The following is a 17,165-nucleotide window of genomic DNA, read 5'->3' as shown; positions in this document are numbered from 1 at the left end:
CCTCCTACCTGTGACCTTGGTTCCCTCTTTAGTCTCAGCAGAGACACCAACGCCATACTCGTTCTCGCCTGTCACTCTGAAGTAGTACACCTCGCCCTCCTTTAGGTCCATTACTTTGTATGTCAGTCTGTGGCACTTGTCTGTAAGCCTTGTCCAGCCTTTCTTACTGGCTTCGCGGTAGTCCACAATGTAATTCTTCACTGGACCTCCTCCCTCATTCTCAGGAGTGTCCCAGGTCACTGTAGCTGAGGTCTTGGTCACATCCTTGACTTCTACATGGACTGGAGGTCCAGGGGAGTCCAGGACCCGGACATTTAGCGTCAAGGAGGATGTTCCAGCAATACTAGACAGAGCGATGGTGTACTTTCCAGAATCGTTGCGAGTTGCTTTCTCCACAGTGATGGATGAGAAGGTGTCGGTGCTATCAATCACAGCTCGGACTCTCAGGTCAACATCTGGTTTTGTCCATGTTACACTGGGAATGGGTTTGCCTCTGAAAGGCACTGTCATAGTAAAGGAGCTGCCATCCTTCACAATAAGAGTCTTCCTCATGTCATTGCTGATATCAAATATGGGCTCCTCTTCTTTCTCTTTGGCCACCTGTTTGTCAGACTCAGGACTAGGCTCACTGGCTCCAATCTTGTTGATGGACTTGACGACAAACACATACTCAGCCCCGGGTGTCAGTCCCACCACAATAAACTCTGTGTTCTTGGTGTTCTGCACTCCAACCATCCATTCGTCATCAAGGGTCGTTCTGTACTCCACTCTGTACCCAGTTACAGGTGCTCCACCATCAAACAAGGGTTTTTTCCATGTCAGTGTAACTGTGGTCTTTGTAGAGTCAATAATCTTTGGTTTAGCAGGAGGTGAAGGTAGGAATTGTGGGTCTTCAGCCTTGGTGAGAGGACATGGCACGCTAGGTGCACTGAGACCTGCGGAGTTCTCTGCAAACACCCTGTATTCATACTCGCAGCCCTCGCGAAGGTTTGATGCTTTGACTCTGAGGTCATATACTGGTTTCTTGTTAACGCGACACCAGCGGAGACCAGTCTTCTCTCGCTTCTCAATGACATAGCCAGCAATGCTGCTGCCACCGTCTGAAACAGGTCTTTCCCAGCAGATTGTCATGGCTTCACTGGTCACTGCGGTGACCTGAATGTTGGTAGGAGTAGCAGGTACTGTGAAGGGATCCACAGCCTTTGCTGGTTCACTTTCCAGTGCCTCACCATCTCCATACTTGTTGACTCCCCTAACTCTGAAAATGTATTCATTTCCTTTAAGCAGCTTTGTCACCTTGCATGTAGTTGCCTTCATGTCCCCATGGACAAGGGTCCATGCAAGTCGACTAGTCTCGCGTTTCTCCACAATGTAATGCATAACTTCAGCACCGCCATTCTCCTGAGGTGGTCCCCATGTCAGGGTGCATTTTTCTGCTGTCAGGCCAGAGACAGCTAATGGGCCTGAAGATGGTCCAGGTCGATCCAGAACCTTACAGTTGATGGCAATAGACCTGTTTCCTGCTACATTGTGCAGAGTCAGAACATACTGCCCTGAGTCTCTCCTGATTGCATCTCTGATGATCATTGTGCTCGTAAAGTTGGTTGAGATGATTTCACACCTGGCTTTGGCTTCAATGTCTTTACCGTCTTTTTTCCATGAAACAACAGGAAGGGGACGGCCTGTGATTTCAGTATCAACTCTGATGACATCCCCAGCTTTGATAACCACCAGCTGTCTGAACTTATCATCCAGGATGATAGTAGGTGGTTCCACATCATCTTTAACAGTGATAGGACCAGTGCTTTCTGAGGGAGCACTTAACATTTCTGCTGAGTTCTTGGCAATGACATGGAACTCATATTGAACATCCTCCACTAGGCCGGTAACATCAAAATAGGTGTCTTTCAAATTGTTAAAGTTGCATTTCAACCAGCGGCCATTTGGAAGTTCTTTAACTTCAACAATGTAGCCAGTGATTTTCACTCCACCATCAAACTCTGGGGCCTCCCAGAAGAGGGACACCGAGGTTCTAGTAATGTTTGTCACTCTGAGATTACGAGGAGATTCACATGGATCACGAGCTGCCACAGGCTCACTTGGCTTTGTGCACTGACCAATTCCGGCCATATTCTCAGCATAGACTCTGAACTGATAAAGTAGGCCTTCCTCGATGCCAGTCATTTTAAACTGGTTCTCAGTCAGAAGGCCTCTGTTGACTTTGGTCCACAAAATGCTACTATGTTCCTTACATTCAATGTGATAGCCAGTAATGGGGCTTCCACCATCACTGGCAGGTCTGCCCCATTCAACAAGCATGCCAGTCTTGGTGGCATGGGCAACATGAAGGTTAGTTGGAGCACTGGGAGGCTCAAATGGATACTGAGCTACAACAGATGCAGAGTTAATAACTGCGCTCTTGCCATAACGGTTCTCAGCGGCAATTCGGAATTGATACTCTGTACCCTGATTGAGACGGGCAACCTTTATGGATGTTCTGGCTACTGTTGCCGAGACAATTTGCCAGGTGGTGGTAGTTGTGTCTCTTTTCTCCACTACATAATTGTTGATCTGGCATCCACCATCATAAGTCGGGGCATCCCAAGACAGAGAGATGAAGTCAGCGCTCACTTCATCAAAGTTAATGTTGCTGGGTGGACCAGGTTTGTCAAGAACAATAACTGAGATTTCAGCTGTTTTAGTACCAAGTGAATTAGTCAGCACTATCTCGTACTTTCCTACATCTTCCTTTGTAGCGTCCTTGATGACAATCCTGGACAATGTCTTGGAGGTGACAACATTCACCCTAGTAGTCTGTTTAAGGGTATGGCCATCCTTCTTCCAGGCCACCTCAGGGTCAGGTCTGCCTTTGAAGGGAACATCTATCTTTAGGTCGTTCCCTGCCTTTATGCTGTAGGTGTTGAACAGCAGGTTAATGACAGGCTCCATTGTAATGTCCTTCACCACAACAGGATTAGCTAGAGGCTTGGCATCACTCCTGCCCTTGTCATTTACAGCAATTACTCTGAAGGAATATTCTTCTCCAGTTATTAGTCCTTTCACAGTAGCTTCCAAAGCTTTGACTTCGCTGCACATTGTCCATTTATCGTCTCCTTTTGACTGCATCTCAACAACGTACTTTGTGATTTTGCTGCCTCCATCATGGTCAGGTTTCTCCCAGGAAAGAGTGACAGTGTGACGAGTGATGTCAACCAGCGCAATTTTACCGGGAGGCAAGGGAGCTTCGGATACTTTGACTTGTTCAGTTGTGGCCGGTAATCCAACTCCAAGCTCGTTGACTGCCAAAACACGGAAGAAGTATCGACCTCCCTCCTGTAGGTCAGAAATAATGTAGGAGTTCCTCACGCAGTTTGATGACACACTGGTGAAAGCCATTCTCTTTTGCTCTCTCTTCTCCACTATATAATGTGAGATCTTGACCCCACCATCAATCAGTGGAGGCTCCCAGGAGAGGGACACTGAGTTCCTCTTCACATCCATAACCTGCAGATTTGTTGGAGCACTGGGAGAGTCCAGCACCCTGACATTAACGAAGGCTGATTTCGAGCCACTTAAGTTCTCCAGAGTCAGGACGTATTTGCCTGTGTCAAATCTGTCTACATTCTCGATCACCAGCATTGTGTAAGAACTTGTGATTTCAATCTGAGTGCGTTCATTCAGAGTGCCGTTGGCCTTTGACCATCGAACCTCAGGCTCTGGATTTCCTCTGATTGTCACAAACAAGCGCAGTGTTGCACTGGCTCGCACATTTACCATCTTTCTTAGGTCAGCGTCCATTTCAATCTCAGGAGGCTCTAACTTATCTGCAGCAACCACTGAGCCCGGCAGATCTACGTGATCGCCTGAACCTTCACAGTTAACAGCACAGATGCGGAAGTTGTACTCGGCATTCTCCTTCAGTTTCTTGACAGTGTAGTGTTGAGTTTGTACTCCTGTGTGAGGTGTGCAAATAAACCACTCATCATCTGCTGCCTCTTTGGCTTCAACAATATACCCACTGATTGGTGCCCCACCATCATAGATAGGTCTGGACCAGGAGAGGGACACTGTTGTGCTAGAGTGGTCTGTGACTTTGGGGTTATTCGGAGGTCCTGGTGGATAAGTAGCATCGCAGGCCTTGATGTACTCAGTTGGCGCACTGGGTTTTCCGACACCAGCAGCATTTTCAGCAGAGACTCTAAATTCATAAGAGTGACCCTCTGTAAGGCCAGTGCATCTGAATCTCAGATCATTTAGCCTTTTCTTGTTGCACTTTGTCCATCTGATGCCATCCTTGTCCCGTTTTTCAAGGACATATCCTTCAATCTCAGCTCCTCCATTATTCTCTGGTCTTTCCCAGGTGAGCACGATTGAGTCTCTGGTGACAGCGCTGGTCTCAGGGGTAGAGGGTGCACTGGGAGTGGTGAAGGGGTTACGGGCAACCACTGGCTCTGATTCTAAAGGCTCACCGACACCATACTTATTGACAGCAGTAACTCTGAAAATGTATTCATTACCCGACAGCAGTTTTGTGATTTTGTAGCTGATGGCCTGAATCTTGGGCTCGACCATAGTCCATGACAGTCGGCTAGTTTCCCTCTTTTCAATAATGTAGTGGGAAATGGCAGCTCCACCATCATGTGATGGATGATTCCAATGCAGGTAACATTTCTCTGATGTAACTCCTTTGACTTCAAGTGGACCATCGGGGGGACCCGGGCGATCTAGAACTTTCACAAGTATCGGGATCATCTTCATGCCTCCGACATTAACAAGCTTAAGGACAAAGTGGCCACCATCGACTCTGATGCAATCCTTGACGGTCAGGATGGTACGTGTCAGTGAGGTCTTGATCTCCATCCTCGGTGTGGTTTGGTCAATCTCTTTTCCATCCTTTAACCAAATGACCTCTGGCAGAGGTTTGCCAGTGTAGTCTGCATCAATCTCAAATGTTTCTCCAGCATGGACTACAGTAATATCCTTGAACTTGGGATCCATTGTGGCTCCTGGAGCCTCAATTTCATCTTTGGCAGTAATTTCACCTGTGCTTGCAGAGGGACTGCTGGAAATACCAGCAGCATTCCTGGCAATAACTCTGAACTCATAAATGCAGTCCTCAGTTAGCCCAGTCAATGTGAACTGGGTATCAATGATGTTAGTGAAGCTGGCCTTCATCCAGCGGGTTTCAGGGTGCTTTCTCCTCTCAATTACATAGCCAGTAATTGCACTGCCTCCATCATACTGGGGCCTGGTCCACTGGAGTGTCACATGGTTTCTAGTAATGTCAATGGCCTCAGGAGTACCAGGGGGATCGCAGGGGTCTCTGGCTACTCTGCTCTCTGAGACCTTACTGACTGGGCTGAGACCGGCTAGATTTTCAGCATAAACCCGAAACTCATATTCTATACCTTCTTCTAGATCTACAGTCTTGAAACGTGTGTCTGGGATGAGAAACTTGTTCAGTTTAGTCCAGAGAACACTGTTCTTTTCCTTTCTCTCGAGGTTATAGCCCAGGATTTGGCTGCCGCCGTTGTTAATTGGAGTCTTCCACTCAACCACCATGTTGTCTTTGGTTGCAGTTGAAACTGTTGGTGTTCCCGGAGCCGAAGGCTCAGTAAATGGATACTGAGCAATTACAGCAGGGGAGATGATGGGGGAGCTCTTACCATATCTGTTCTCAGCAGACACTCTGAACTGATACTCAATGCCTGTCTTTAATTTGGTAACTTTGATGGTTGTTCTGGCAATAGTAGCAGACACAATTTGCCATGCAGTGGTGGTCGTATCTCTCTTCTCCACAATGTAGTTGTTGATCTGACAACCTCCTGTATAGCTTGGTGGCTCCCATGCAAGACAGACGTAGTCAGAGCTCACCTCTTCAATCTTCACAGGTCCTGTAGGTGGCCCAGGCTTATCTAGGATGATGACACTGATCTCCTCTGTGACTGTTCCAATACTGCTGGTGGCTGTCACTGTGTATTTGCCCGCATCCTCCCTATTTGCATCCTTGATGAACAGCTTTGTGGAGTATGGTGTACTTGACACATTCAGTCTTGTTGTTTCCTTCAGAGCCTGGCCATCCTTCTTCCATTCTACCTTGGGAACAGGACGTCCAATCACTGGGATCTCCATTTTCAGATTGTCACCAATTGGTAAACTGTATGTGTTGAATGTCAATTTAAATCTAGGTTCGATGGTCACATCTTTGGCTGTAACTGGAGCAGCTAGAGATCTGGGATCACTCTTGCCCTTCTCGTTGAAAGCTGAGACTCTGAACAGATACTCTTGTCCACTACTGAGGCCGGTCACAGTGCCTTCACAAGCTTTGGTTGTAGCAGCCACCACCCACTCCTCTGAGCCAACAGGCTGCATTTCGATGTAGTAGCCCATTATCCTGCTGCCTCCATCATGATCTGGCTTCTCCCAAGATAGTGAGATTGAGGTTTTGGTAACGTCAGCTAACGTGACCTTGCCCACAGGAAGAGGAGGCTCAGAAGTTCTAACACCATCTTCAGTCTCAACTGCCTGTCCAACACCAAACTCATTTTCAGCCAAGACTCTAAAATAGTAGATCATACCCTCAGTGAGGCCAGTGACACGATAGCTTGTCTTTGTGCATTTATTGTCCACATTACTGTAAACAATCCTCGTAGAATCACGCTTTTCAACCAGATAGTTTTTTATTCTTGAACCGCCATCAATTAAAGGAGGTTCCCATGTAAGCGTGACACTTTCCCTCTTGATATCTTTGATAGTGAGGTTTACAGGTGCTCCTGGGGTGTCCAGAACTTTCACCGACACAAAGGCAGATTTGGCTCCAGCACTGTTTTCCAGATTAAGAATGTATTTTCCAGCATCATATTTGTCACAGATGTCCACAGACAGTTGTGTGTAGTCTTCACCAGTCTCTATCTGGACTTTACTGGACAATTCACCATCCTCTTTGGCCCAGCTGATTTCAGGAGTAGGGCGCCCCTTGAATGGAACATTAATTCTCATTGCACCTCCTGCACGGACAACTATTCCCTTTCTTAGCACTGAATCCAGAATTACTTCGGGAGGATCGATCTTATCCATTGGTTTCAGAACACCTTGGACCTCTGTCGGCTCACCAACCCCTAGTTTGTTCATGGCACAGATGCGCACTTTGTATTCCTGGAGCTCTATCAGTTTGTTGATGATAAATGTGGTAGCACTCACTCCAGAAGGTGGTGTGCAGATGGTCCATTCCTCCTCATCAGCCTTGGTTATTTCTACAGCATAGCCTTGAATCTCACAACCACCATCATAGATAGGCCTGTGCCAAGCCACAATAATAGAGTCTTTTGTAGTGTCGACCACATGGGCATTGGTTGGACAGCCTGGTTCAAAAGTGGGGTCACAAGCTTTGAGGTAATGTGTAGGTGGACTTGGCTGGCCTGCACCGGCTGTATTCTCAGCAGAAACTCTGAATTCATATTCATGGTCTTCAGTCAGCCCAGTTACTCTGAAACGCAGGTCTGTGACTCTGCGTTTGTTGCACTTTGTCCACCTCACTCCAGCTCTGTCTCTCTTTTCCACAATGTAATTGTTAATGTCACTACCACCAGTGGATTCAGGGCGGTTCCAGCAGACTGTCATGGAGTCTCTTGTGATGTTGGTGATCTCCAATTCCTGAGGTGGACCAGGAGGAACAAATGGATTTCTCATTATAACTGGATCAGATTCTAGAGGCTCACCCTCACCATATTTGTTGACCGCCATTACTCTGAAGATATACTCATTGCCCTTTAATAGTTTGGTAACCTTAAACATTGTGGCTCCACAGTCTCCAGAGACAACCGTCCAAGCCAGGCGACTGGTTTCTCTCTTCTGAATGATGTAGTAAGAAATACTAGCTCCTCCATCATGCCGGGGTGGAAGCCATGACAGTGAACATTTCTCCTCAGTGACGTTGCTGACAGTGAGAGGTCCCTCTGAGGGTCCAGGTCTGTCCAAGACCTTAACGCTAAATGGAACAGTTTTAGTTCCAGCAACATTTGTTAAAACAAGTGTATACTGTCCACCATCTACCCTTATGGCATCTTTCACGACAAGCACCGATTTGAAGTCTGTATTTTTTATTTCAGCCCTTGCTGAATTTTCTACTTCAATATCTCCTTTGAACCACTGAGCAGCAGGAATCGGCTTGCCATTCACATTGGCCTCCAAACTGAATGTATCTCCAGCATTAATGACAAGAGTTTGGTTGTAAATAGGATCTGTCTCATAATTAGGTGGATCAACTTCATCTTTGGCTGTTATAGACCCTGTACTTTCAGAGGGTTTGCTAACAGCGCCAGCCGCATTTCTTGCAATTACTCTAAAGTCGTACTTGTTGTCCTCAGTGAGGCCAGTAATCTCAAATTCAGTTTCCATGACATTTGCAAAGCTTGCCTTCATCCATTTACCTTCGGGGAGGTCGCGCTTTTCCACCACATAGCCTGTGACTTTGCTTCCACCATCGTACTGTGGTGGGGTCCAGCGCAGTTTTACTGTGTGCCTGCTCACAATAACTGCTACAGGCTTGCCAGGGGGGTCACATGGATCCCGAGCCACATAAACCTCTGAGACTTTACTGCATTTTCCAATACCAACAATATTCTCGGCATACACCCTATACTCATACTCGATGCCTTCTTCAAGAGGAGAAGATTTGAATCTGCAGTCTTGAATGAGCATTTTGTTGATCTTAGTCCAAAGGATGCTGTTCTTCTCTTTTCTCTCCAGGTGATAACCCAAAATGGAACTGCCTCCATCAGACGGCGGTTTATGCCACTCAACCACCATGTAGTCTTTAGTGTGTGAAGACACAAATGGGGTTCCTGGTGGACCAGGTTCCTGGAAGGGATACTGTGCCAGAACAGGCTCTGAGTCAATGGCATAACTCTTTCCATACCGATTTTCAGCATAAATCCGGAAAACATATTCGGCACCCGTTTTCAGATTGGCCACTTTCAACGTAGTTCGGGCTACAGTGGCAGATACAACCACCCAGTTAGTTGTGGTTGTGTCTCTCTTTTCCACCACATAGTTGGAAATCTGGCAGCCACCGGTGTATGATGGAGGTTCCCAGTTGAGAGTGATGCTCTCTGCACTGATATCTTCAAACTGCACTGGACCTGTTGGTGGACCTGGCCTGTCCAACGTGATCACCTCAATTGTAGCATCCTTAGAACCATGAGCATTGGCTACATTGATGCTGTACATACCTCCATCATCTTTGGTGGCATCTTTTATGGTAAGAGTGGTGTGCTGCAAGGAGTCTGTGACATTGACTCTAGTGGTCTGCTTCAGGGCAGCTCCATCTTTGGTCCAGGTGATGGTTGGTTTTGGATGACCAGCCACAGGGACTTCTATCTTAACATCATAGCCAACCTGGACATGGTATGTGCTTACTTTGGGCCGAACAGCAGGTTCAATTACAAGGTCTTTTGTGACAACTGATTGAACCAGTTGTCTTGGGTCACTTTTACCCTTTTCATTTACTGCAACAATTCTGAACTGGTACTCCTCTCCTTTAAGAAGATTTGTCACGACTGTCTCTAGTCCTTTAACACTTGTACACACAGTCCAAGCATCACTATCCTTTGGTGACAACTCCACCTCATAATAACTAATCCTACTACCTCCATCATGTTCAGGTTTCTCCCAAGTCAGAGTGACAGTGCTTTTTGTGACATCAAGCACACTGACCTTGCCAGGTGGCTGAGGCTTTTCTGATATTTTGATTGGCTGTAAGGTTTTAACAGGGAGACCCACACCATACTCATTCTCAGCCATCACTCTGAAGAAGAAGATTCCGCCCTCAGGTAGGGGTTCAACTTTCCATGACATCTTGTTGCAGACAGTAACAGGGGAGTAAACTTTCCTGGTGCTCTCTCGCTTCTCAACAATGTAATGTTTAATCTTTGAACCTCCATCCAAGAGTGGAGGCTCCCACGTCAGAGAGACTGAATTCTTGGTAATTTCTTTCACAATAAAATTTGTTGGTGGACTGGGAGAGTCGAGAACTCTAACGCTGATGAATATGGACTTCACCCCAATAGCATTCTCTGCTGTCAGAGTGTACTTGCCGCTATCAAATCTGTCAACATTCTCTATAACGAGGGAAGCGTAGGAGCCAGTATTATCAATTTGAGCTGTTTCCTTAATTTCACCATCAGCTTTGCCCCATTTGACCTCAGGAGCCGGACGGCCTCTGACAGGAACAAACAGTCTAAGAGTGCTTGCTGATCTGATGTTGATCATCTTCCTCATATCGGCATCCAACTCAAGATCAGGGGACTCAAGTTTCTCCTCCAGAAGTATTTTTCCAGGAACATCAGCATGCTCACCAACACCAATTTTGTTTATTGCGCATACTCTGAATTGGTACTCATGTTTTTCTAGAAGCCTTTTTACTGTAAATTTAGTGTCACTGATTCCAGTTGGAGGAGTGCACATGAACCACTCATCAGATGCTCCATTGCAAGCCTCCACAATGTAAGACTGAATCTCACAGCCACCATCATAGATGGGTTTACCCCATTTCAGGGAAACTGTGGATCTGGATGTATCCACCACCTTAGGGTTGTTTGGTGGGCCAGGTTTAAAGATAGGATCCAGTGCTTTGTAGTAGATTGTTGGTGTGCTTGGTGTTCCAACCCCTGCTGCATTCTCGCCCGACACTCTAAACTCATAGCTGTGGCTTTCAAGAAGTCCTGTGACTCTGAAGCGTAGTTCACTCACATTGCGTTTGTTACAACGAGTCCATCTCACACCGTCTTTGTCACGTTTCTCAACCACATATCCCTGGATGGGGCTCCCACCATCATTGGTTGGTCTCTCCCAAGTCACCACCATTGAATCTTTTGTAATTGTGGAGACCATAACCTCAGTTGCAGGGCTGGGGGCAACAAATGAATTTCTGGCAATGACAGGCTCAGATTCCAGAGGTTCACCAATACCATATTTGTTAACAGGAATTACTCTGAAGATGTACTCATTACCAGGAAGAAGTTTGGTGATCTTTAAGTTCAGCGTCTGAACTTTTGGTTCAACTACAGTCCAAACCAATCGGCTGGTTTCCCTTCTCTCAACAATGTAATGGGAAACATCACTTCCTCCATCTTGCAGAGGAGATTTCCAAGAAATGGAGCATTTTTCACTGGTAACCCCATAAATGCAGATTGGACCATCAGGTGGACCTGGTCTGTCCAAGACCTTGACATTGATGTTCATTGACTTCTCTCCCCCAACGTTCTTTACAAGCAAAGTGTACTGACCTCCATCAACACGGATGGCTTCTTTCACAACTATGCACGCAGTGAAATCTGTGTTTTTCACTTCTGTGCGAGCTGCTTCAGTAATTTCCTGACCTTCCTTCAGCCAGTGTACAATAGGAACTGGTTTACCATAAATGTTAGCCTCAAGCTTGAAGGTCTCTCCAGCATTCACCACCACAGCCTGAGAGTACTTTGCATCCAGGTCAATTTTGGGTGGATCCACTTCATCCTTTGCAGTGATGGCTCCAGTAGAGTCCGATGGCTGGCTGAAGACACCAGCTGCATTTCTAGCAATGACACGGAACTCGTAAACCTGATCCTCAATAAGTCCAGTGACCACAAATTCGGTCTCTAGAACATTTGCAAAGCTTGCCTTCATCCAGCGACCGGAGCCCTCTTTCTTCTCAACCACATAACCTGTGATCTTGATACCGGCATCATACTCAGGCTTGGTCCACCTGAGTGTTACTTGGTTTCTCGTAACAATAACGGCTTCTGGTTTTCCTGGTCTGTCACAGGGATCCCTGGCCACTTGCATTTCACTGATATTGCTTGCTTTGCTCAGGCCAACTATATTCTCAGCATAGACTCTGAACTCATATTCAATGCCCTCCTCAAGTCCAACAACCTTAAATCTGGGCTCTGGAATGAGCTGTTTATTCTGTTTGGCCCACAGTATGCTGTTTCTTTCTTTAAGTTCAAGGTGGTAACCTAGTATTTTGCTGCCTCCATCAGTACTTGGTTGGTCCCATACAACCACCATGGTTTCTTTGGTAGCTGATTGTACAACCACAGAGCGTGGAGAACTAGGCACTTCAAAGGGATACTGAGCAATAATAGCTTCAGAGAGCAGGGCTGAGGACTTGCCATATCTATTCTCTGCAGCAATCCTGAACTGATATTCACATCCAGTCTTCAGACGGACTGCTTTAATTGTGGTTCGGGCCACTGTGGCTGATACAATCTGCCAGTTTGTGGTAGATGTGTCTCTCTTTTCAACAATGTAATTGTTGATGCTGCAGCCACCATCATACTGAGGTGGACTCCAAGACAATACCACACTGTCAGCAGTGACGTCATCCAGTGTAATTGGGCCAGTTGGAGGGCCAGGCTTATCCAAAACAAACACACTGATATCTGTGGATGCTTCTCCAGCATTGTTTGTTAGTTTGATAGTGTAAGTTCCAACATCGTCTCTGCAGGACTCCTTGATAACTAGGAGAAGGTTTTTGTCTGTTGATTCAGCATTGACTCTGGTTGTCTCCTTGAGAATGGCGCCATCTTTAAACCATGCTGCTGTAGCCTTCGGGCAGGCGACATATGGTACATCTATCTTTAGATCGTCTCCTGCCATAACACTGAATGTGCTAAAGACCATTTTGAATGTTGGTAGAATGACCAGATCTTTTGCCACTACAGGAACATTGAGAGCACGTGAGTCACTGACGCCCTTCTCGTTGGTTGCTGAGATGCGGAACATGTATTCCTCTCCCTGCATTAGGCCAGTGACCTGAGCCTCGGTGCTCTTCACTACCATTACCTGAGTCCACTTTTCACTGCCTTTGCACTGCATCTCCACATTGTAACCTGTGATCCTGCTTCCCCCGTCATAATCTGGCTTTTCCCACGTTAGTGTGACACTCTTGCTTGTTACTTCTTTCAGAGAAACTTTGCCTGGTGGCAAAGGCCTCTCAGACACCTTGATTGGTTCAACAGTCTCTACTGGGAGACCAATGCCATATTCGTTCTCTGCCAGGATTCTAAAGGAATACAATTGTCCTTCTTTCAGGTCACCAATTTTCCAACTAGACTTGTGGCAGCTGGCACAAACAGTGGAGTAGGCCTTTCTGGTGGACTCGCGCTTCTCCACAATGTAGTTGCGGACTCTGGAGCCACCATCTATTAAAGGTGCATCCCAAACGAGGGAAACTGAATCTCTTGTGATCTCTTTGATAATTAGATTCTGAGGGGCCCCAGGAGTATCGAGCACTCTGACATTAACATAGGCCGACTTGCTTCCTGAGGCGTTCTCCACTGTCACTACATATTTACCACCATCAAAGCGATCAACGTTGTCCACTTGTAGAGTGGTGAAGGATGGGGTGATTTCTATGTTTGCTTTGTTTAGAGATTCTCCATGTTCTCTTGACCATTTTACTTCAGGGGCTGGTCTACCCTTGATTGGGACAAAGAGTCTAAGAGTGCCGCAGGCCCTGATGCAAACCACTTTGCGTAAATCTGCTCCAAGATCAATTTCTGGAGGAAGCAGTCTGTCCTCTGCTTTGGGAGTTCCCGGTACAGCAGCAGGCTCTCCAACTCCCTCACAATTAGTGGCGCATATATTGATTCTGTATTCCTGGTTCTCTTTCAGGTTGGTAATAGTGAAAGAGGTGGCTACCCATCCCTTCTTGGGAGTTTGAATGGTCCATTCATCCTCCTCTGGTAGACAAGTTTCAACAATGTACCCAGTTATTTCAGAACCACCATCATACACAGGTTTATTCCATGCAAGTGTGATGGAAGACTTGGTTGTATCAAGTACTCTTGGGTTTCCTGGAGGTCCTGGCTGAAAGATAGTGTCAACTGCTTTGTAGAATGAACTTGAAGGACTAGGGTGGCTGAGTCCAGCATTATTCTCAGCAAGTATTCTGTATTCATACTCGTGTCCTGGTGTCAGGCCAGAAACCTTGAATCGTAGGTCAGTCACTGTCCTCTTGTTACATTTGACCCAACGTAAGCCAGTCTTATCTCTTCTTTCAACAATGTAAGTGTTTATTCTGCTGCCTCCATCATGTTCGGGTCGTTCCCAGCAGACCACCATAGTGTCCTTGGTAATAGTGGTGACTTCAGGCTGTTGTGGGGGATCACTAACACTGTAGGGATTGGTACAGATGACCGGTTCAGACTCCACAGGTTCACCCACACCATACTTGTTTACTGCCATGACTCGGAAGATGTACTCATTTCCTTTGAGAAGTTTGGTGACTTTAAACCTGTTTGCTTGAAGCTCTGTGGCCACATTTGTCCATGCCAATCTGCTGGTCTCACGCTTTTGAATAACAAAGTACTCGATTTTGGCACCACCATCATGCATTGGATGCAGCCAGTTGAGGACACATTTTTCTGCAGTGACGTCTGTGATAGTGAGTGAGTCCGGTGGTCCAGGTCTGTCAAAAACCTTCACATTGAATATGAACTTGGCGAAGCCACCAGGGTTGCTGGCAGTTAGTGTGAAAGCACCACCATCTCTCCTCAGAGAGTCTTTGTTAATGAGAGTCGAGTGGAAGTCAGTTGTCTTGATTTCTATCTTGGCTGTATCCTCAAGCTCTTTTCCTTCCTTTGTCCACACCAAAGATGGAAGTGGTCTGCCAGTGACATTGGCCTCCAACTTGAACACCTCTCCTGCCATGACAACCACATTGCTGCTGTATATTGAATCCACATCAAGCTTGGGTTCTTCAATGTCATCTCGGCATGTGATAGCCTCTGATGGCAGGGAAGAAGCACTGACAGCACCGGCTGAGTTTCTAGCAAACACACGGAACTCGTAAGTTGCGTCTTCGATTAGGCCGCTGACTGTGTAGATGGTTTCTAGAATGTTGTTGAAGTTTGCTTTGAGCCAGCGTCCATTGGGCATCTCCCTTCTTTCTACTGTGTAGCCAGTAATCGAAAATCCTCCATCTCCCTCTGGTTTTGTCCAAGACACTGTCACCTCATGCCTTGTGATATTTAGTGCAACGGGCTGACCTGGTCTATCAATAGGATCCAGAGCATACATCGGCTCAGAGGGTTTGCTTGGTTTGCTGAGACCTGCCATATTTTCAGCAGTAACACGGTATTCATAGGCAATTCCATCAACGAGTCCTGTTGATTTGAAGATATTTCCAATTACAAGTGCTTTGCTGATCTTCTGCCACAGAATGCTGTTTTTCTCTTTCCTGTCTACGTGATATCCCAGAATTGGGCTGCCACCATCAGAAGATGGCTCGTTCCAACTGAGAGTCATGGAATCCTTGTTGAAAGATGTCACTGCAGGAATTCCAGGCTGACTGGGCACATCAAATGGATATGCTGCCACTACGTGCTCTGAGATAATGGCAGGCCCAATGCCATATCTGTTTTGAGCCTTGACACGAAACTGATATTGGGTTCCAGTATTGAGTCGGGCTGCCTTGAATGTGGTGCGAATCACAGTAGCTGCAAGCTCCCTCCATGAAGTTCCAATGGTCTCCCTCATCTCTACAATGTAGTTATTGATGGGAACACCTCCATCATTCTCTGGTGCCTCCCAAGAGAAAGTGACAAAATCACAAGAGACCTCGTCCAGCTTGATAGGACCAGTGGGAGGCCCGGGGATGTCATGAACCACAACTGTGATGGTCTCAGTCACTGTACCGAGCATATTCTTTCCAGTCATTGAATACTGGCCTCCGTCTTTCCTCTTGATCTCATTGATGTTAAGGATGGTTGACATCGGGGTGGTTTCAATGTTCATTCTTTGTGTCTCCTTAAAGGCAGTGTCTCCTTTTTTCCAGGACACCACAGGTCTTGGTTTTCCAAGCACTGGAATTTCCACTTTCACTCGGTCCCCTGCTTTGACAATGACAGTTTTCTGATAGACCCCACGCAAATCAAAGGATGGTGCTGCAGCCTGCTCTTTGATTACAGCTGGCCTGCTCTCACGTGGATCGCTCCTTCCTGAAGCATTAACGGCCATGATGCGGAAAGTGTATTCAGCTCCTTCAATCAGATCAGTAACGATAAAATCCAAGGACTTGATGGTGGTGACATGGACCCACTGGTCAATGTCCTTCTTCTGAGCTTCGATGACATATCCTGTGATCAGACTACCACCATCGTGGATTGGCTTGGTCCATGCTAGCTTGGCGCTGTCAGCCGTAACATCAGTGACATACAGGTTTTCTGGAGCTGACGGAGCCTGGGATACCCTGATTGGCTCAGGGGTCTCAGCTGGCTCACCAACACCGAGGTCGTTCTCAGCAGAGACACGGAAATAGTAGTAGGCTCCCTCCTCAAGGTTGGAAATTTTGAAGGAACACTTCTGCCAAGTAGTGCTGAGCACTGTGTAAGCCTTCTTAGTAGCCTCTCTCTTCTCAACAATATAGTTGTGAATCTTGGAGCCACCATCAATGATAGGGATTTCCCACTGGAGCACGATGCTGTTCTTGGTAATTTCTCTGGGTTTAAAGTTGACCGGCGGTCCAGGAGTGTCCAGAACCTTCACGTTTACAAAGCCAGTCTTCTTTCCAGCGACATTCTCCAGGGAAAGGTTGTACTTTCCAGCATCGTACCTGGTACAGTCAGGAATAACTAGGAGAGTGTAGGACTCAGTGCTGTCAATGTGTGCTCGGGATTTCAGATTTGTATCATCTTTACTCCAGGTTACCTCAGGAACAGGGCGGCCCCTGATCGGCACAAACATACGAATTGATGCTCGAACCCGCACCACCAGGGTTCTCCTGAGTTCAGCGTCTAGTTCAAAGTCTGGCAGCATCTCCTGATCCACCAGCTCAGTCACTTTCTCGACCTCTGCCGGCTCGCCGACACCCTCAGAGTTGACGGCGCTGACTCTGAAGTGGTATTTTCCACCTTTTTGAAGTTTACCAAATACATAATCTGTAGCTTTCAGCGGGAACTGGGTTTCTGTCTCCCAGTCATCATGTCCTTCTTTTTTATACTCTAAGATGTATCCCTCTACATCAAGACCACCATCATAGTGAGGTCGGCCCCAATAAAAGGTGGCTGTCGTTTTTGTGGTATCTGTAATTCTAGGGTTGGATGGAGGACCAGGTGGATCTGAAACACCCAAAGAGAAGAAAAGAAGAGTTAACCAGGTAACTGAAATATTTTTAATAGTAA

At 46.7% G+C, this 17,165-nt stretch overlaps 1 protein-coding gene across 1 annotated transcript in view; it reads right to left on the bottom strand.

Annotated features, from left to right (window-relative positions):
* The window catches only part of ttn.2 (titin, tandem duplicate 2), a 214,246-nt gene that overhangs the window by 28,283 nt on the left and 168,798 nt on the right, over positions 1 to 17,165 (bottom strand). Inside the window, 1 exon segment of the mRNA XM_028435600.1 lies at positions 9 to 17,102. Within this exon segment, the coding sequence (XP_028291401.1) occupies positions 9 to 17,102 (17,094 nt within the window).

Source organism: Gouania willdenowi, chromosome 21 (genome assembly GCF_900634775.1).
Source record: "Gouania willdenowi chromosome 21, fGouWil2.1, whole genome shotgun sequence".
In the NCBI taxonomy this organism is placed as follows: Eukaryota; Metazoa; Chordata; class Actinopteri; order Blenniiformes; family Gobiesocidae; genus Gouania; species Gouania willdenowi.
Note: the sequence above shows the minus strand (reverse complement) of the source record. Positions and strands in the feature narration are given on the sequence as shown.